At 40.0% G+C, this 22,691-nt stretch overlaps 1 protein-coding gene across 1 annotated transcript in view; it reads left to right on the plus strand.

Annotated features, from left to right (window-relative positions):
* The first annotated feature begins 14,348 nt into the window (after positions 1-14,348).
* WWC2 (WW and C2 domain containing 2) overlaps positions 14,349-22,691 on the plus strand; it is a 90,906-nt gene continuing 82,563 nt past the window's right edge. Inside the window, exon 1 of the mRNA XM_088524643.1 lies at positions 14,349-14,721. Coding sequence (XP_088380769.1) covers positions 14,591-14,721 — 131 coding nt within the window. The 5' untranslated portion in view covers positions 14,349-14,590. The remainder of the gene's footprint in view (positions 14,722-22,691) is intronic.

Consider the following 22,691-nt stretch of genomic DNA (forward strand, 5'->3'; position numbering starts at 1 on the left):
AATTAACCTATGGCTGCTCTTGCTTAATATTTAACATCTTAGATATTTTCATCATCTTTCTGGATGACTGTAGTATAAAGGTGCTGCCAAATTCTCTGATGAATCTTACATCTGTACCTCATATCTAATATTTTCATAAAGAATTTGTCTTCAAAGACATTCAGATATCCACCTTTGGTAGATTTCCAGATTTCATATCCACAAATTAAGATGAAGCCCTCCTTCCTTACATCAATCTCCTAATGCTTCTTATGACAGCCTTGTCAGCTTCTAACTTTGGAGTGTTTAGTTTTGCAACACTAATGATCTTCAGAGCAGATGCAAAATAGAGCAATCTGCTATTAGCATCAACGCAATGATGAATAGAAGTAGACCCAATGATTAAGAGCATGTAATTTTGTTATGCATTGGAGAACAGTTTCCTTGGGATCCTGTTCTGGACAATTTTCCATTTAATTGCTTCTTTTACAAAGCTTTCAAGATACCTACATTTTTATAGGTGTTTACAATAGGTTAAGAGGAATATAATAATGTTTTTAATAGATGTGTAGAGAGTGAAGCTGCTATGAAAAAGAATGATGATAGAAGCAGAAATGAAAGCAATCTTACTACTGTACTGGAAAAAAAAAAAGACATACTGCAAGTTCCCTTGCTTTATGTTATTGCATAGAGAAGCATTAATATATCAAAAGTACTTATTGGCAGGTCATTTATAGCCAAATAGTCATCAACTATGGATATACTGAAACCTTGAACACAGTCCTTTATACCGTCAACTTTTATAAATAATCTGTTGCATCCTCTAAAATCATAATTGACAGAAATGTTGCTTCATCTGTGGTATTTGCAATAAAAATAATAGTGCTTCAGGCATCAACTGACAACTTTATTTTCTGAGCGAGGAGAATCATTAATCTTGAGAGACAATCAACTGCTAAATCAATTATAAAAATATAGGTGCTTTCAGTTATCTTTAATTGTTCATTATCATAAGAAACTCAAGCACTCGATGTAGCTGCCTGAGGCATCAGCTAAACGAACCTATGATGAAGTTCCAGTAATTTGCATGAAAGTGGAGTTGAAATATTTGAATAAATCTTAGCCCGGATCAAGTTTCCTGGAGCAGGAAGATGCGGAGGGGCACACACTGCCTTCCCTTCCCACATTTGCACCGGACAGTGAGCCACGTTCCTGGTGTCACATGATGGAGAGGAGGCCGAGACGCTGTGCAGCCATTTCTCTCTCTCTCCATTCAAGTGCCATCTCCATCATGGCTACATCCAACCTCTGGATATGTCCTTCTCTGTTCCTTAATTCCACTGAAATTAGAAGCAGTGAAAAGTAATGGTTGGTCCTATTCTGAGCATTTACACGAGTGTTTTTCTGTAGTTGCTGAACTTCATACTTGTGCTCCAGCTCCCTCCCTCCAGTTAAAAAAAAGAAACAGAAATGCAAAGGAAGATAGAATTAGATGTTCCATAGGAGGCATTACCAAGTCCCTGTGAAGTGTGTGGGCTGTACCTCACCCTGCTGTACACACATCCTAGATGCTAGCATTAGTGAAGGAATTTTCCCAAGTATTATTGGAAATCAAAATATTCCCTTTAGGTTATCACTGACAGAATTTTAAAAAATTTACATTATTTATCAGCTCCTGCATCTTCCCACCTAGCTGTAAGCTGTAATCAATCATCAGTGTCTCATTCTTTGCTGCATAATCTATATTATGCAGCATTCCATTGTTTCTGTAAAGGTATGTACATATGTGTGTGTATATAAAAAACACACATCCTTTCCAAATCCATCAAAAATAAACTTATTTTTAATCCATAAAGGTACATTTATCATCTGGGAGCTGTGACTGCTTCTGTACACTGGGTAAAGAATTTAAATAGCATAGGAAAAAATGGCAGAAGTTCTTTATGTATTCTAACTCTGCAACCTTACAACTTTAAAGATGAACAGAAGTAGGTCTATCATTAGGCAATGGTATTATTTTATTGTGAACTGAAGTTTCCTAAAAGTCTCTCGGAGTGTCATGAGAACTGAGTATGCTGAATATTTGAAACTCTATTTTACTATGGCGAGAGAATAGATTAGATTAGATTAGGATGAGTTATATTAGATTGGATTGGATTACATCAGAAAAGATATAAATTAAATCTCATTTTTTTGCTGCAGTTTTAAAGGGTGGAATTATGGGATGTGTTTATATCACAATGTAACTTCCCCTTCCTTTTATTGTAAATGATAAGTAGTGATTTGTAAAGCTTAAATATGGAGTCCTTGTTTGTTTTAATAAAATGCCTTTTCAGGAAAAGTGAGATAGTAAATTAAGCAACAGTAAATGTGGAAGATTTCGGCATGCTTTCCATTATGGAAGGCATGTAGGACCTGAAGTAGGTCTTAGGCTCAGTTTTTGTGAACCGCTACTTCACTCACAGAATTGAATGGCAGTTCAGTTGACTATAGCAAAAAAAAAAAAAAAAGAAGCTTTACAAACTTTAAAACTTAATAGTATTATCCCCAAACTAGTTTTAAAGATTATGTCTTTTGATATGAAAAACTATCCCATTAATTGAGTAGCAATTACGAATCTTCTCAAAACTAAACCACTTAAATAGTCTGGGAATTCTTATGGAAAATTTAAAAACTATTACACTTCAAATTGAGTTTGAAAGTATCACATACTCAGTTTTTTTTTTTTTTCTCCGATCATTTTTAATTACTAGTACATTTGCATGAAAATAGGTTCTTTATTTCTTGAGAGCTCATCTGCTCCTGCTGCTTATTCTTCATTGAAGATGTCACATGTAAAGGGTTAGATCTTCAGGTGAGGAATAAGCAGCAACAGCAGATGTACTTTAAAGAAATAAAGTTTTTATGCAAATATTATGCACTGTGCAGTTTTATAATAAATGCTGAGGTTAAGTTTGACAGTCATTGCAACTACACACAGCCTATCAGGGAAGCACCATAAAGATCATCACACTCAGGGGCTAGGCTGGTGACCACAGTAAATGAGCTGTTGTTGATCATCGGGTATTCCAAAACTGTATTCAAAAATTTGGCTATTTAAATAAAGTCTTGGAATGACAAAATGGCATCATAGTGATTTTCACGATCGGATTCTCACCCTGTATAGGAAAAACTAGAGGCAATGTGGCATCTTTGCTGGAAGGGGGCACCATTTGGTTCTAATGGGAGGGAAGGGTAAGAGGAAGAGAAAAGGGAAGGAGAAAGGGAAGGGTTTTAAACGTGCATTCTACTAAGAAAAATACAGCTGTTAAAACTCCAGAAGTAAAATTTCATCTAATTTCTTCCGGTACAGCAAAAGCCAAGAAGGCAGAGGCAAGGCCCAGCAAGTACTTCACCTGCAGTTGGAAATTAACTGTACACTCAGATATGTCCAAATCTACAATTCAAATGCTACTAATAAAAACAAAGCACAAAGCCCCTTTTACATTGTTTCATCCTGTTTAAAAGACAAACATTTGCACACTGCAAGCCTCAAATGGATAAAAGCTACCATGAGAACTTATAAGCCATCTGCTAGCTTCCTAATGAAGCCAGTAACTATTATTGTTTACAGTTGAACACCGGGGGTCATGTGTATTTGCTGTAATGAAAGAATCAATGCATCACTGCAGATGCTAAAAGAGAACTTTTTTTTTCTCCAGCCGGCTAATTATAAATACAATAAAATTGCAAATTAAAAAAAAATCTGTTCATCTCCACAGAGAAACAGTGCTTGGCGCACCAAATACCGTTCTGTTTTCTTGTACTCTCCACTTGTCAGACTCAGATTACAGAAACAGAATCATAAGAAGTTTCTCTTCAATACTCAACAAATAGCTGATCACCAAGGAATGCTTAGCCCCTAATTCTCTAGGCTTTACAAACCGCCTGCATTATTTAATTGTACTGTTTATCGGAATGTGTGCGTGAGCACACTGCCAGCCACCTATCTGTTGCTGCTTGCCGATCCTTTTGTCTGGAGAATATGAGATATGAAAACTCGGCTTTGTTGAACTGTTAAAAACATCCTGAAATTTCTTGAAAGTTGTAAAAGTTGAAGAAAAAGTGATACACGGCAATGATAGAATCCGTTTCTGTGTTACAGTTTCATCATTCAAGCAAAACTGCACGTACGGAGTTAGGGAGGAGAACGAAGAGTGTGCCTACTTGCTTGTGGAGCTGAAAGTCTGCAGGTGACTTCACTGGCCTCTGATACTGCCAGGCCCACGGTGCAGCCCTCTTGCAGCTAGTTCTCCTACCCCGATTCTACCTGCGGCATGTGCCGAGGTACACACTTATTATATACATAAACTGGATGTAATATCAGCTAGATCGGTTGGAGTAGAGTGGAAAGGTGCACTATTATATTATTTTACAATAATATTTTATATTTATTTTATAGTTTATAGTTTATCATTTTGCAATATTGTATTTATTATTTTACAGTAATAAATACTTGTAGCAAGCTGTACCCTGACTAGACACAGAGATAATGAAGCTGTTAACAGGACAATAAAGCTTGGGTTTTTAAATTTTGTTTTCATATTGTGGAGATGGCCAGGGAGAGAGAACACCTGGCAGACCAGAGAGAACAGAGTTTATTAACGAGCCAAGCGGGCCAAGAGTACTGGCCCTGGGTGAGCCCTGTTTGACTGAACACTGGCTCCCTGTGAGGCGCTCGCCCTGCGGCTGAGCTCGCCCTGAGGTGAGCGCGACATGTGCCTGGCGGAGCGCGGCGCCCTGCGGTGCGCGGCCCTCTCAGGGCTGCTGCTGCTGCTGCAGCTCGGCCGTGACTACCTGTGTCACAGGCCCAAGCTGTGAAGCGGGAGAGAGGCCGTGGCGCTAACACCGCCGCTTCCACCAGTGCGAGTGCCTCGCGGCGAGGCCCTGTGCCCCACGGAGCAGCCACGGCCCCGCTGCGGCCCGTTGCTGTGGCCCTCTCCTTGCCAGGTGCCTGCACGTCCCTGTGACGCGCGCCACGTGCGAGCGCAAGCCTGATGCTCCTCAGGCATGGGCTCACCAGCCAGGAGGGCGCTGACGTGTGTGAAGAGACGCTGGAGAGGCCTGCTTGGCATCCACAGCTTTGCTTTAGCAGATCTTTTCCCTTCACCAGGGAAAATCAGTGAGCAAACTTAGCAAGGAGAGTACAGAACAGGATGAGGAGAATAATTCTACTCCAATCGCTACTGTGACAATGTTTTTGTCTTTGTGTACTTGAGTGAATCACTTTAATTTATCTGCCTTAATTCTCTGGTTATAAAATGCCTGAGATAATACCACAGGCAAAAGTATATGAAAATACTTGCTTCCCTAAATTACAGGGGAGTTGCAAGAATTAATTAGTTAATGTTTGCAAAGTGCTTTGGAGCCAGAAAGCACTCTATAAATGCTAATTATTAAATCAAAGGTTTATCTGACTTTATTACTAAACCACTAATAAAATAAGTTATATAGCAGTTGCAGGTTGGAAAAAGGCATTTCTACTGTCTAAAAGATATAAAGGTTTTAATTAGTAAATGTTTTGAAAGTGCTTTGCTGATGAAAAAAATACTAAGTGTTAATAAAGCTTTTCCCTAATGAAAACAGCTACAAAATATGAACTCCTGGGTGCTACTGTAACTTCTGCATATATTATCTAAAATTTTGTCCCATGACAGCAGTATTTTTATTTGATGCACAGTTTCTGTATTATCGGTGAAAAAAAAAATGTGGTTATGTTTGTCAAATAAACGTTCAGATGCAGCAAGAGATTAAAGGTATCACTCTTATCAGAGAATAGCAAAACCTAATGTATTATCAAATTATACATATATACACATACCATTATTTTGACTATTAACTTAAAACTGTTTTTTTTTGCAAAAGGTTCCAGGCTTCTGAGTTCCAAGGCTCTGCACATACCTGAACTGCTATCTACATGCTATCTTAAAATGTAAGCACATCGGAGCCTTTTGCAAATAGGCAATTAGAAAGACTTTGTTTAGACTGGCGTTTTCAGATTCTGATATCACTAGTCGTATTGATCCATTACTGAATGGAAACAATAGAATTATAAATAATGATGCCAAAAAAAAGGTATGCTCAAGAAACACACTGTTCTCTAGCTAGGGGAAAAGCACATTCATTATTAATGAATGATGCTGATAAAATACTTCCCATTGTGAAAGTAAATCGTGAAAAAAACAGATGGGATGGTTCTGAGACAGGCACGAGGGCACTGGAATCTGTGGGTGGAAAGCAAATAATATAGATTTAAGCAGCACAAAGTCATATATTTGGTTAGCATTAGAGGATGGTGGCCTTAGTCCCAGGAATCCATGTCACAGAAGAGGAGCCTGGTCACATTAGCAATCTTTTGACCCAAGCTCCAAATGAGATGCTGTGGTAGAAGCAGTTAGAAGCCCCCATTTTGGGGCAAAAGGAGAGAGGCATCTGCAGTAGAAACAGAGAGATTACATCACCCCTATATCTGACATTAGTGTTACTATTACTGGAAAGTTATTTCTACTCTGATATTGCAAGTCGAAAAAAAGATGTCTTTTATGTGAAGTCAGAAAAGACAAATTAAAGTGATTAAGGGACTGAAAAACAAACTTTACAGAGAAGACTTACCAAAGAGGAGATTAAGAAAAGATTTGATCACATTATGTGCACTTGTAAAATAGAAATGGTCTTTCATTCGTATAAAAAGAGATTTTAAAGCATCTGGTAAAATATAAGAGCGAGGAATTCTGACATGGAAATATTTTCCTCCTTTCTATAACTATGTTTAATTAAGCTGGAATGGAGGAGTCAAAAATTCAGGATTTGAAGAGGGTGCAAAAATCACTTGCCTGACCTCAAATAAAAATTAAATAGTTTTATCATTTAGCTCTTTGGGTATCCTGAAAGCATTTAAAGAGCAACCCAAAAATTAGTTTTCCTTGCTTGGTTCAGTGTTTTTTTACCCTTGCTTATTTTAGCAACTTAGTTGCTTGCCTCCTTGTTAGATGTTTGCTTTCAAGAAAATACGCTTCTGTCACTGATCCCAGAAAAATTTTGATTGTTTATACAGGTACAGGGATCAAAAAAAAAAAAAAAAAAAGATTAAGCTAGCTACACTCAGAGACAATGTCATGTCTCAGGCATCACGTACAGCGGTCTATCTAGATGATATACCTGTGATCAGGAGAAGAAGGGCTTTGCAAGGTCAAGAAGCTTTATCATAGCCTGGAGTTGGCAGTGGTTGCCCTGTACGCAGCTATATGGCCTTGGCAGTGGCGGGTCACCCTAAGGGTTTTAAATCATCAGACTCAAAACAGGTTCCCTTGATGCTGCAGAGGTATCAGCTGTCAGGTAAGGCAGCAGAGGAAATAGAAAGTTTTGACATGCTCATTATGGGTTGTCTTTCATCCATCACTGTTTGGCTTTGGCTTTTTTGCTATTCCTTAGTTTTCTGCAGGTTCTCCAGTTCATTATTTGACATTGTTTCTAAAAATATGACATGACAAGACATCATAATTATTCTGTCATGATGATCTGGTATATTTGAACATATGAATCTTCTGTAAATAAAGTGAAGGGATATGAAAGAGAATTTCAGCTCTGCAGTTTGGTTTAAGGCCTTTGATTTTACTTTGATTTGGAAATGTCATGGTTCAGTGAAAGCCTACCAGAGTAAGTTTAATGGATTAGAATATATTATTAAAATGAGATTTCTGGAGAAGTATATTCCACAGATGTGGAATACTGAGAAGGGAGATTAAACAAAATGACTTCCGAGGGCTCTCTACCTTATTAAAAGGTAAGGTATCTACTACTTTTTTGTTCATGACCTAAAGGTTAACGGGCAAGAGTACCACTAGAGGTTGAACACAGCAGAGTGTTCCGATTATAACTTTTCTTTCTTCATTTAGGTTGAAACATTGAAAATATCTCTTAGAGATAAATGCAAAAAAGCATTAATATTTAAGGTGGTGTTACGAACACACACAAAAAAATCTGCTTATATGTGCCTTTGAGATTTTTTATGTTTTTTTTTTTAAAACATGTTTTTCCTTCAAGCATTTATTTGATTTAGGGAAACCTCTTTTCATAAACCATGCCTTATCCTGAGTCTATAAAAACATGATCTACAACCCAAAAGTTTAAAAATATATAGAATCATAGAATCATAAAATCATTATCACAGAATCACAGAATGGTTGAGGTTGGAAGGCACCTCTAGAGATCATCTAGTCCAACCCTCCTGCACACGCAGGGACACCTAGAGCACGTGGCACAGGGTGGCATCCAGGTGGGTTTTGAAGATCTCCAGAGAAGGAGACTCCACAACCTCTTTGGGCAGCCTGTGCCAGGGCTCTGTCACCCTAAACAGTAAAGAATTTCTTCCTCATACAGAGATTAAATTTCCCATGTTTTAATTTATACCCATTACCCCTTGTCCTGTCATTGGCCACCACTATGGTTGGAAAAGATCTTTGAGACTATCGAGCCCAACCATAAGCCTCTCAACACCTTACCTGCTAAACTATGTCTTCATATTGACCAGGTCTTAGCTTTTGGTTTACAGCATCACGGAGCCTGTAATTAGCAGTGTCACATACGACTTTCGAAGGACTTGTTCCTGTCACAAGCGCAGAAGAAGTGGTGATTCCAAGCCCCAGCTTCAGAGGGCTTTCTTCAGTGCTGGCTAATGTGCCTTCCTGTGAGCTGAAATGCGGGGGTCTGCTGGAAGCAGCTCAGGTTCCAGCTTGGGAAGGTCAGCCTGGGACAGGCGAGCTAGCTAGACGTCCAGGTGCATCCGAGGAATGGGGTGGGCACGGGGATAGCAGATGATGGTGGCGACGGCAGTTCTCAACTCTCAGTTGCTGCTTCTTCCAGCTCTCCCAGGAACTGTTGCTGTGACCATCAGCCAGGCACTGGGGTGGCCTCGACACCACTGAAGGATGGGCAGCACATGCAACTCCCCCTTGGAGCCTTTCCAGGGCAGAATCCAGAGGTGAGCACTCTTGTTTTGGCTTTGTGTGACAGGGGTGCCAAGGTTTCCATTGTCGCCCCAGCCAGGGCTTAACAGCAGATGTCACTGTTGGCAGCTTGGCCTTCTGCAGGCTGCTCACCACAGCAAGCAGCATGGAGGTGACCACTCCGCGCTGCCTGGAACTGGCTTTTGAGACACTCCAGAGAGCGGAACAAGGTTAATGCAGCTACTAGACACTGGGCAGCACGGTGTGGAGACACACCGGGGGTCCACACCAGGGCCTGGGGTAGGCCAGGCCCAGGACATTTTTAGCCCATTACAGGTCAGAGCTGGCTACTCTGAGCAATAGGAGCAAGAGGGGATAGGTAGAATCTGTAAGGAGGAAAAAAAAGGGAGCTGGGAAGGGGAAGGCAGGGAAGCTGGCAGAAACCAGCATTTGCTCCTGAAAAAGGAGATTCCCTGAGCCCTGTTAGTGATATATATCAAAAAGAATGGAGAAGCTTGGTATAAGCATATGAGGTAAAAGTAGATTTAATTTGCAGAACAATCTGTTATTTCACTATATACTCCACTTTATTTCTTCACGCTGAAATGCCATATTCTACAATCTGGATTTTTTTTTTTTTTACCCCTGAGTTTCTAGAGTGAGATGGGGACTGCTGCATGGCAGTAGCTTTCAGTTTGGCTATTTTCTGTAGCAAAGCTATCAATGGTTAGGTAATCAGAGACTTTCTGAAACAACATTCAAAAACAACCATTGTTCTTTTCTATATCAGAGAATGGGGTATATTGAGTTGTAGAAACAGGTACTAATGCTTCCATGCAAAACACAATGTCTTCTGTTAATGCCTATAGCACTGCTGGTTGACTCCACAGATTTGGAGAACAGAACAGTTTATTATCAGCAACAGCCCTCAGATTTTATAGTCCAAGGATTATGTTTTACTATGTAAATTTGCAGAATTTACCTAGCTTTTATTTATTTTCCCATGCATTCTTTTTGCACTGATAGAGGTTATTTCTTTATTAGAACACTTACAAACATACAAGTCAGCTAACTACAATTTATGCCTAGCTCAAACAAGAAATTAAAAGGAGTGAGAGAAAGCACTCGGGATGGTCATGTGTCTCATAGGTGGACATAAGCATTTCATAACACATACCTGACTGTATGCAATTTATAACTATTGTACGCCACATTTTACCTGGGAATGAGATACTGAATAAGAGTTTTTTGTATGAAATATAATCTTTTCCTTTCGATAAGAATGCTTATCTCAAGTACTTCTGAGATGACATAGTGAAATACTAAGAATGACAGCTCAGTTCAACAGATTCAGCTCAGGTGTTGAAAGCATCCTATGCTATTCCTATGCTACTTCTGCTATTTCATGTAGATATTTTTTACTCCATCAGCAAGTCATTTAACCCAGCTCCACCATAAAGTGGACATAATACAGTGATGACAATATAGTACAGATATTTAAATTGGTTCAGTCTTCCAAATACTGCAAATTTACAAATTTAAAAACATTAGGGTTCTGCATTTTGCAAAATAGAGTGAAAATAGCCTTGGGTGATTGATCTAGCAATGTCAAATTTTGGCATTGATATATCAGTCCCATTTTTGCTAAAAATTTTCCCATAGTCTTTTTTTTTTTTTTCCTGTAGCATACAGTTAATAATAAGACAGGCTTTGGGTTGCTTTGTTGTTGGCCAGGCGGAACTCAAAGTACTTTGCACTCATACAAGGGAACTACTTTTTTGAGGAGAGGGAAAAAGTAGAGAGCAGGTAGAAAAGCATTTTATGCAAAGAAGCATTTTTTTTTCATATTAAATTGTGGTAGATTTACCTGTTTTGTGAAAAATGATTTTTTCATTTTTAGAAGGAACAAGACCTCTCTATCAGTCAGACTTTTTTTTTTTTTTGGTAACACAACTGTTAAAATACTCATGCAACTAGCCCAGTCTACTTCATTTATGGCACTGTGTTTTTAAGAGTATATGGATGATACAGAGGAGAAATACACTTTAGAAAGTTCTTATTAAAACATTCCTTTTTGTATGTCATCTCTTGGCCCCATTAGATACGGTACACCAGATGTACATAATAAACGATTTCTTCTGGCTTTGCCAGGAGTGCTTACTCCTTGCACCAGTAGGTAGGGACCTTTATTTTTTAGAGATAAATTTCATAATTCATTCTCCAATCACTTAAATTCTGTTGGAAAGCAATGAGGATGGACTATGTGGATTTTCAGGGAGATGAATGTGGCTCTTGGTTCAGAGCCATTTGTTGATATTACAAGTTAGAACTGTAACAGCTGTGAATTTCTTCAGGGACATCACTTCACTGGATCACCCTGTAACACTAGCAAAAGATACAGACTTTTTCTTGTAGCCACAGTGAGTCCCAGGAACAGACTAACTGTGAAACAAGAGGTGAGCAGGCAGCATCAGGCTACACCACACTAGCACAGGCTGGAAGGGGGCGTGCAGTCCCCCCCATGCTGAATTCAGCAACTTCCATACTTGTGTTCAAAATTTTTCCATACACATTTTTTCCTCCTTCTAGCTGATAACAGCAAGTTGAGATGATGCTAAACATTCCTGGTGCTAATTCTCATTTAATTCAGTCTTATAACTAGGTACTATTTATAACATGAACTTCTTCAAACCTGCTAAACATGCATATACAAAGCAAAAGAGAAGGACAATTAGCTCTCTTTTATTGATTGTATCATTGTTATTTATCATACTTACTGTAAGTCTTATGCAAGACTTGAGTCAAGACATAGCAACCTTGTTCCATATTTTAGACAGCTCCTTCATATGAAGCCTTCTGCGTTTCCAGTAAAACACACATGTATCTTTTGAACTATACTGTCTTATGCAGTTAAGCCAAACAATATGGGGCTTCCTGTCAGTGTCAGCAGGTGGTTATCAGTTGAGATGTAGGAGGTCTATACTTGCAAAGCAACTTTTAGTTAGCATTCATGATGTATTTTAAGCAAAAAAAAAAAAAAAAAAAGGATCACTGTGAATATCTGCTCTGCCTTCCTATATTATAAATACCAAAGAATAAGATAGTGGAAGAAATTACTTCCTGTGAGTCCAAATCGCAAAAGAGGAAAAAATATATATATAATGATTGGATTCTGTTACCTGGAACAGTCCTTTAAAAGCTAATCTCATTGGTAACACCAAACACCCAACATCTCATTTACACAAATATTACCAACTTTGTCAGTCTGATTTCAAATACTGTAACTCCTAAGTAGTCCTAAATTGGCATTCTGGACTGTAGATACTTAACTATAAACACATATGCAATGAAATATTCAAACAACAGAGAATAAATAAACAAACAAACAAAAAAGAGCATGGGGACAGAGGGAGACACAGAGAAAAAAATCTAACACATACCATATACCAATTTATATTGAAGCAACATATGTATATATATATATATATAAATAAGCATTAACATTTCTATCTCTGCAAATGAATATTGTGATTTTTTTTATAAGTTTTAGATAGAAATACAATTATAAATCAAATCAATACAGATCTGACCAATAAACAAATACATGGTTCTCTCAGCTATGGTATATCATAGGATAGAAATTACGAAGTATTTCAGCTATCCTAATTAATTTCAGAGAAATAATGACATAAATGATGTTTCACTTTTGGCTTAATCCTGTAGATTTTCTTAACACATGCTTTTTTGTCACGTAAATTGTTTTGTGTAGGAGTATATTAGTGCTGCAACACAGGCCTGCTTTTTAGAACTAAGAAAGACTTCATCTTCTCAAAAACTGCTTGTTAGTGTCAAAGACAAGAAATTTGCAACTAGTTTTAGAAGACAGGAATAAGCTCTGTATTTTTTTCCAACTTACCTAACCTGAAATATTACTGATAAAGCAAACTGAGCTTTAAAAGGAAAAAAAATATATGTAGCTTATGTTGTCCCATACCTGCAACATGTACTTTCTCACTGTAGGATGTCACCTATAAAACAAGATCATACGATTAGGCAACTGAAAAAGACACAAATATAAGTGGATAGTGAAAGTGCTCTTTACTCTGAAGGGAAACAAGACCGGACTTTATAAACAAAACAGCTCACTGAAACTTAATACTCAATGAAAATAAAGAGTCAGTTGCTTTAAAAGGCTCTGATCCTGTTGCTCTCTGTAAGCGGCTGCGCCCTTACAAAGAGCCACTGAGGATAGGATGGCTTGGTTTTTCTGCACTGTTAAGCACCAGGGCCTTGGCTCATGTCTGTAATAATAGACATGTTCACAGATGTGAACATAAGCTATCTAAGAGAGCCTGGTGCTCAACACACAGGTGTTTTGATGAACCACAGAAGCCCTTTGGAGAGACAGAAAAGCAGACTGGTAAAACAGACTAAGAATAATATAGGTCTTACCTTACCCAGACCAGGAATTAGCTAAATTAACATTATTTCTTGATGCAATTTTTTTTCTATTTAGGAACAGATCCAATAACAAGGCTTTAATACCTATAGCTATTGCAGTGCTTAATATGTTTCAGATATTTGGCCTCTGAAGTGGAATCCGAATCCCTATTACGTACTAGACAGGTCCAGTACTTAAGAACTGTAAAATATCTCAGGAGAATAATTCAAGTGCTAATTCAATGCTAAAGACAGCTATAGGAGAGTAGTTAAACAGATTAAAAATAAATAAATAAAAAGTGACAGCTTTGGGCCCCACAGCTCATCTCCCGGGATAATTTTGTCATTATTTTAATCCACGAACTACTAAATGAAAAAGAGTAAGGCATTTTAGGAAAGAAGGAATAAAACTTATGTTACCTAAGAGCCCTGGCTGCCAAACCTGAGCCACCTTCCACCACGGGTGCTCTACTTCTGGTGCCAAATCTGGGGAATCAGACACCCGTGCAGCCTAGCAGAGCTCCTCACGTTACCTGCGCCCGGTGAGCCATGGTAACGGCCCGGGACGAGCGCTCTTCTCCGGTGGCAGACGCGAGATAAGCGCCCCGACTCTCACCTGCCTCCTGCACTGGGGCACGAACGCCACAGGATGCGCGTTAACCACCGGGGCTCCTGTTAAACCAGGAGGGCTCGGGAAGTTCAGGCACTTCCAGGTGTGGGAGGAGGGGGAAGGCAGCGCCTTTCGGTGCGCAGATAACGGGAGAGGCCCCGGCGGTACCTGCAGGCAGCTCGGGCCGGGAGACTCCCCGGCAGCGGCGAGGGCGCCCGGTCCCCGGGGCCGCTGGCGGCGGCCGTTGGGGGCGGCAGGGTTAAGCGCAGGAATGCGGCGGGAGGACGGCGCCGGCAGGCGAGGCGCATGCTAATCTCATGCTAATCTCATGCTAATGAGCGGCGCCCCGCACGGCAGCTGGGCTCCGCCGCGGGCCCCGGGCGCCATGGTGGACTGAGGGGCGGCCGCCGAGCGCGCTCTGCGGGCTGCTGCGAGACGCTCGCGGCGCCCCCTCCTCCTTCCCCCTCTCCTCCCCCCGGCTCGGCCCGGGCTCCGGAGGCCGGGGCCGGGCGGGGGCCTTTCCCGCCTCCCGTCTTTCTTTCCGTCCCTATGGAGCAGCTAGCCCCACCGCGCGACCATGCCTAGGAAAGCGGGCAATGGGCAGCTCCCCTTACCCGCCGGCTGGGAGGAGGCGAGGGATTACGACGGCAAAGTCTTCTACATCGACCACAACACCAAGCAGACCAGCTGGATCGACCCCCGGGACAGGTGGGCTCCCCGCCGGGCCGCGGCTCGGGCGCAGCCCGCGGGGCGGCTTCGCGCTGCGCGGCTTTTTGGAGAGGGAGGGGAAAAAGAAAAGGAGAGGAAAAAAAAAAAAACAGCAACAAAAGTTGAGAGCCCGCGCGGAGGGAGCGCGGGCCGCGCGCACGAGCGGCGGCGGCTCCCGAAGTTGGGAGGAGGCGGCGCGTCCCGGCTAGGCCGCGGCGCGGCCCGCAGCCCCCGGCCGCCGCCACCGCCGCCTCCCCCGGCGCGGGCAGCGGCGCCCGGGCTCCGCGGGGCGGGAAAGCTCCCGGAGGAGCCGCCGCAAAACGCGCCCGGCTTATTCATTCACTCTGCAAAGCGGCCCTGGAAAGCAGCTGAAAGCCCCCGGACTCCATAGCCCTTGCAGACGTGCAGCCAGGTTCCCGAAAACTTTCAAGAGGCGTTAGGCGTGCACGGGACAAGCGCCGCTGCGTTATAAATGAAGGCCTTGGTTTGTGTTCCTCTGCGGGAGTGAGGAGAGGTAGCTTGGAATGATGCTTGCCTGCCTGGCATCACTTAGGGGAAGTTTTGGCTTTTGACAAGCACCATGTGCGGTATCAGGCCTGCTTCTCTGTCACCCTCGTAACAGCTAGCTCCAATAATGCTCGTGCACTCACTGCTTAAACTCTCTAAAACACGTGAAATACATCGTGAATATTAGTGATGGGGTAAGGAACATAAGACAGTGTTATTTATTACATTTGAAATAAATTGGCCTTTTTGGGTGCTTCGAGTGAGGGTGTGTATAAATGTTACCTGTGACAATAAAAAATCCTGTTGTTTTTCATTGCCTCTAGAAATAGCATATTTAAAACTTTGTCTAGTTTTAGACATCTCTTAATTTGTGTTTGCAAAGCAGATAACAGAAGATAAGAATCAAGGTAAGGCAAGAAGTGGAAAGTATAAGCTACTCATTATAACACTGCCTCATGAGCATGCTAATTTTGAAATTTTTTTTTATTCCTTCTGTAGTCCTGCGAAGTTCAAGAGCGTTTATGTGTGGTATTAATATTGAATCTCTACTTTTCTTAGTAGACTAGATGGCCAAGTGAGTAACAATTGTGTTTGTCGTCCTATAAGGATAGGATAAATGCTGTTTCGCTAATATCTTGATTACATATGAAAGAGAAGTCAAGTCCTGAAACTTGATTGTCTCTACGCGGACTAAGAAACTGGAAACATTTTTGACAAGTGCGGTGTTTCAGTTAATTGTGAACCCTTGTCTGCTGGGTTTCTTTGTGTTAAATAACAGTCCGAAGCGATTTTGCTCTACCTGGTTGAGGAGCAGCCCTAATTTATTAAACAAGGCTCACCTGAGAAGCTGAATTGTCTGCATAGAACAGGCTGACAGGCATGCTTAGGGTAGAGTTGACAGTATTTGTATTTACAGTACCTCTATTTACAATCTATGTTTATATAAATGACGTAGTTTGGAAGAGTGTTCAAGAATTGTTGGAAAGTTCTGTGATGACCTTGCTCTAGCTCCCATTGTATTTTCCAGGCATATAGAAAATATACGTTATGACACCATATGAAATGTAATTAGGGCTTATTTTCAGGAAAAGAGAAAAGTCATCTTCCAAGTGTGTCAATACAGTAACATCTGGATTCATGCTGTTTCTGAAACTTAAATTGTCAAAGTGAAGGTAATGGATTCTACAGAAGGACTCAAGAACACCTTACCTAGGTTGATAATATGTTAGACCTTCATTATTTCAACTTTTTTTTTCTTTTTTAATCTGATGGAAGTCATAAAGCTTTTATAACACTTGTGCAGTATTGTAGTTCATAAGTTTCTGAAATTTCTTTGCTAAAGTGAGTGTAGAATAGATATATTTTTATGGACAATTTTCCTTCTGTTCTTATTATGCTGCAATCTCAGAATGATTATGTAGGAAAGTCACGCTGGGAGTTTTAAAATTAATTTTCATCCTCATCTTTCTCTGACATCAGCCTTACGCCTGCAGGTGACCCAATGTGTCTGAGCACAATTTGGAACCTCTTTGCTACGGGTAACGAAGTTCATGCGTACAAACAGATAGACAGTTGAAAATACCAATATTCAGAGCTTTCCTGAAACTTGTGTATGAACTGTTTTTAATTTTCTAGAATGTTTTGATAATAAATGTTTTTGTTTATTGCTTATATGGGGCAGGTTTGGTAATATAATGATAACCCTGTATACAGCTGTGAAGGAAATCTAGCATCAGCTTCAAATTTAGGGCTCAGTTTTGCCTGCTTCATTTATGTGAGTAATCCCACTGACATTAGGTCACACTTGCCTAGGTTTGTGTGTTTTAGGAGTGCTGTGGAAATTATTTGTACAGTTTTGTTCTTACGAGTTTTTTAGTTTCTTGTGCTATTTAAGAGTGACTTTTCCAAGCACTTAGGGTACTGTGTTGATTTATTTGGAAGACGAGTGGCCTGAAAGAGAAGGCTCTGTAAGAAATGAAGTGTGAGGAAGAGGCATGTAAATTTAGACAGGAATGTTGGAGCTCTAGTAGCATTTTTCACTGTCTAAATATATAGATGTCATTCCTTCTGTGTGTAACTCCTCTGAGCTACAGCACACTGGGAACTGACTTCTCTTGTCAGTTCCTCTGAAACTGATTTACTGTGAGAAAGGAAATAGCCAAAAATATCAGCAGTTGTACCCTGCTACTATTTCATAAAGTAAAAATCTGCAAATATGATTTGAAGAGGATGAGCCAGATTAAAAGGTGTGAAAGGGTTGGAGGAATTCATACTTCTCTTTCAAGCTTCTTTCAAACTCTTTCAAGTTCCTAAAATGCTGACGTACAGTAAGGCTTTTTGAGTTTTTTTTTTTTTTTTTTTTGATATGCACATGGGAGGGTTTTGGAGTGGAGACAAAAATGTGGAAAATATTACCTTTTCTCCTTTATTCAATTCATTTTTAGTGGACTTCACTTTTGTTACAGTGCTAAATGGAACTCCCATAGAGTAGAAAACCAAGGAAAAACTGAAGGTAGGAAGATGGGAATTTCTGTATCCTCATATCTTCAGCAGTTGAGTGGTGTTCAGGTTTCTCATCAGGCATTCAGGGCCCCGTGGGGAGCCCTGTGCATCAGATGTATGAAAAACAGAGACCCTTACTGGTCAGAGCTTATGAAGGACAGTTTTCTCAGTACAGATACAGAGAGGGAATGCAATTACCATTGCTACTTTCATTTTGGGATAAATGAAAACACATTTTTAACCCTGTAGTTTTGTAACTTGCTTAAGATTTGCTTGGTTTTATGAGAACTTTATTAGGTTTTAGCAATTAAATGCTCCATGCTCTTCTCCTTTAGAAGAAAAGCCTAGCTTTCTTTTGCTGAAATTTGCTGCTCCCTGTCCTGTAAACAAGCAGAGTTTGTGGGAAGGGAAGGTGCTGAGGTCTTTCATCCTTTCTCTTTAGTGGATGCTACAGTAGGTCAAGGGTGCTTGGCAGAAGTCTGGAGTCAAGAGTGGAAACAGCATCAGACAAGTAGCGGCAACAACTGTGTTGGTAAAAGTTGCAGGTAGTGTACAGAATGGAGAGCAAATAAAGGGCAAGCAGAACAGAGCATGGCATGATAAGCATCATCAGAGACTGGAAAATACTTTAGGTCTATTCTTTTTGTATGGAATTAAGCTGTGCTGTGACAGATGAGTAAAACAGTTCTTACTTGGTGAAGTGTCTAGCATCTGGGATGCTAGGCAGACATGGTTAAAGGCAGGTGAAATTGATAATTGTAGGTCTGCAGCCAAAATAGTTTGAAAACAAAACTTCCAACATTTCTTGGGTGGGGGAGGGAAAAAGGCAAACTTTGCACCGAGTAGCAGGATGATTCGTCTGTCCTTTGAAGAATAGTGATGTTAAATTGGTGTGTTAGTCATTACACTTTGGAAGGTCGAGATCTTAGTTCTGTTTTAAGTGCAAATCTCAACATGGCTGATCTAAGGTACAAGTAGAGATAAAATAGTTTATTTAGGCTACTGCTTGCTCAGAGTGATTTCCATTTAATGGCTTACCATTGCCAAAAGGATGTCTCATTCCCTTTTTAGTGATTTTACTTTTCCCTTGTTGATTAATAGCTGAGGATCAAATAGGGCCGCCCATTCTTGATGGCATATGGGGATACAATCATATAATACCTCTATCTTGTGAATTGTATCCTTAATAAGAAATATAACCACCTTCCTATTGTGGAAAATAAATACGTGATCATTTGATGACAACTTACATAAATCATTCACTGAGAGAGGACAATTAGTTTTTTTTCTCCAAATATCTTTTGGTCTTTTTTCTTTCTTTTTTTGTCTGCTTTGTTTCAGCCTGTAGTATCACTTGTTGCTTATCAAAACCCCAGATAATTTGTTCCCGTCTGCTTGTCTGTCCAAGAATGTGCATATTCCCTGTGAAGCCGTCTGGTATCTCATTCTGGTTTCAGTGACAGGTTGGGAACTGCTTTTACTTAATCAACGTATATTTGTTTAAAACAAAACCCGTGATGCAAGTACTGAACCCATGATGAGAGACTAGCTGTGTCTGAACTTCTGACACCTTCATTTGTTTATCCAGTATAAAGTAGAATTCTAATATTACAGTGCTAATATAGCTGTGATAGCATCAGACAGCGTTAAAGTACATAGTGATTGTGTATGTGGGTTTTTTAACCAGTCTGTCATTTGCCTGGGGCTATGTGTTGTTGATTTTAGCATTAGTGAAAATGGCTATGGTAACTTTGAGATAAGGCTTTTATTCTTTATTTCTCCTCGAGTGATAGGGTTGCTCTGTATCTTTCATCTCAGAGCATGTAAAGTTGACAAGTCAGGAAATGCTACAGAGTATTTGCTTACGTGTGCAAAGTACATACCATTGGTTAAAGCCAAGGATTGTGACTTGTTATGTAAAATTGGGCAAGTGGTCTAGACTGTGGTTTACCCAGACCAATGTCTATAGCACTCACCTACTTGAGCTGTTTTGATTAAACAAAGCTGCCTTGACTTACAAGGTGGTAATGCTGTAGTCCTTATGCACAGGGTAAGCCCTGCTTAATGAGAGTTCCTACAGATGAAATAAAACACACCTTTTGTCTGAGCTGTTTGCTGGAGTTGTCTTGCTACTACAACGTGGTTGAACAAAGGAATCCTTCAGAACTATGTTACCCTTTCGGGAAAAGGAAAGTGGCTTTTCTTTGAAGCAGTGACTTAGAAAGCAGTTTTGATTGTGCAGATAAAGGTCAGTCCATAGACTTATTTACAATTTTAGTTTTTTCAGATTAGAACATGAGTTTTTGTTTTTCTCCAGTTAAATATTAACTTGTATTCAACCTTTTTAAATACTCTCTCTATATATAGTCAAGAGAAAAAATATGGGTATTTGAGATTTAACAATCTTTGTATCCCACAGAGATGACGGAGAATTAGGAGAATATTCGAGGAAGTCATGTAGGAGAATGAAAATGGACCAGGATATGGTAGTATTTCTGTGCTGCCCCTTTTTCAGAAAGTCATGTGAATAGAAATCGTATAAGGTGCCATGAAACTGTGTTCTTACGTTCCCATTTCTTTTGCTGGGGGGTTCTGTTGTTTTCACATGTGTACCTTTGTGTTGCTGTGAGGGAGCAGTATGACTGTCACAAGTGTTTTGCTCCTAAGTTTCTGTCACTGAGAAATCTTTATGATATTAGGAAGTTTAGGGCCAAACTTTTAACTATTTGTTACGGTAAAGCTCATTGAAGTGGAGAAAAATTTTGTCATTGTGCGGAATTAGACTCTTTTTTCCAGGAATGTGCTGCTGTGACAACATGCTTGTGAATTGCTTACTTCTAGTGTGTATGAAAACAAATCAGAAATTCTTTGCTTTTCTCTGCATTTTTTTTTCTAATTATGCATAAAATGTCTTTAAGAGTCTGCAGCAAAGTGCATACCCTGCACTTTCACTGTGCAAATGATGGCTACAGTAAAATTAGGCAAGCAGAATGATGAGAAACTCAGGACTTTGAATGTTTTATTGGGTGAAGCAAGCCGAGTAGTCCTTAGCTATTTATGTCTCTTGATGTATTTGAGGAAGTCGTCTGGACAAATTGACTTGTTTATCATTTGGAAAGAGCAGACAGTGGCTGCAAGGGGGGTGATAAAGCACAGGGGAAGTTTTCCCTTTTGTGTTGCTTCAGAACTTTGTAGGTTTGGGGATCTTGGATTTTTTGTTTGTTTTCCAGTTGCACCTTTTGAGCTTTGCTTGCATACCGTGGCTCATCCCAGTGATAGCTGGTAAATAAAACCATTAGTAATGTTGCAGTTTCTACTGAATGAGGTCAATCTCTAGCTATTCTTCTCAGAAGAATAATAAAAGAGCTTCTTGGCAAAGAGACTTTAAAGAAAAAAAAAGATGCACTTTTCCCAATATTTATTTATTTATTTATTTATTTTTATGGTTAGGACCTGTGGGCTAGAGGCAGTCTGCCAGTGAGCTGAATGTTTCAGCTGACAAAATAGTCACTTGCATCTCATAGGGCAAGATCAGATGCCATTCTTTCAACTTTAATGCTGGCTATACGAGAACGAAGGCAACTTTATCCCATCAGCTCTATATTGTAATTGAAGTAATTGTTTGGGTATGCAAAGGCAGGTATTGCCTTTTGTGCATGCTCTGTATGTATGCTATACAATACCGTATGTTGAACCTGCTTTAATATGTCTATACTGTTTCAATCAACTCATAAAATCAAATGCCAATCTTTAGTTAAAAAGGAAGAAGAACTATACTGGAATATCTTCCATAATATACTGTTATTCCTGTTATCAAGTTTTCGGTGCTAGAAATACAAAGCTTTTTGGACTTTTTGTATAGGGGAAAAGATGTAGAATAATCTGCATTTTAGCTAACTCCTGCTGTGACACAGTCTTTGTATTAGCAGCTTTCTCCTATCCTTGGTGAAGGAACAGTACTTGACACACCTATCTTTCTTTTTGAAGTACTTTCAAGTGCTCAAGTGTGGTCTTGTCCAGATGAACTTATCTTGTGACCTGCAGGCCTGATTTCTGAAGAAGAGTGAAGACTTGCCTTCAGTGCCTTGCCCTTTCTCTTGAAAGCTTACCTCCCTCAGTGCCCTGAGAATGTTTGGCAGAGGTGCCCTTATTTTCAGTCATATGGAACGTGAATATGTGGTGTTCTGCAGATTGTGTACGAGCACGTCATGCCATCTGACTTGGGGATGTTATACGTGTCCATCACTAGCTGGAAATGCGCCCAGCGCATGATGAAAGGTGTCTGACTCTCAGCTATGTGGCAGATGTATGCCTTAGTGTGCGTCTTGCCAAGGAACTGAGTTTGACCGGAGTGCAGGTGTCTCCTGTCACGTAACTGCATGGCAGTGTTTTTATTTTGACCGCTCTGTGAATAAACTTCTCTGGATACATCTGTCTGTCATTCTTCTGTGACATTTTGAATCATTGGAGGAGAGAACAATTTGCTCTACAGTTCTGTAATACTTCGAGAAGAGCAGGTCTGACCTGCTTTAGCTCCAAGAACAGGCATCAAACCTCACATGCTCTGTTGTGTGGACTGCACATTGGCAGGGGAAGGCATTTATTTGCTCTTGATAAAGAAACAGTGGGTGGTTTTGGTCTATGTTTAATATAGTTGTTAAACTGTAGTCTAGTCCAGAAGTGCTTTCTCATGACCTGAAGATCTGACCTAGAAAGAGTAATTATCCTTATTTAAGGCCTAGTCCCATTTAGTCTTAATTCAGTTTACTCCGATTTTACTAAAAACATTTACTTAAACTTAAAACTTCATGTCCTGTACAACTTCCTTCCACCAGTATTAACAAAATAACTCTGTGTGTTAAAATAACAAAGTGCATTTGTTTGGTTGGTTTTGTTTTGTTTCTTTTGGGAGAGGAACGGGAAAGTGGATTACTTAAGGGAGTCTGATGGACTTTGCTTCT

This window comes from Tinamus guttatus, unplaced genomic scaffold (assembly GCF_059628265.1).
Source record: "Tinamus guttatus ecotype Peru unplaced genomic scaffold, ASM5962826v1 Tinamus_guttatus_pri_ptg000213l, whole genome shotgun sequence".
NCBI lineage: Eukaryota > Metazoa > Chordata > Aves > Tinamiformes > Tinamidae > Tinamus > Tinamus guttatus.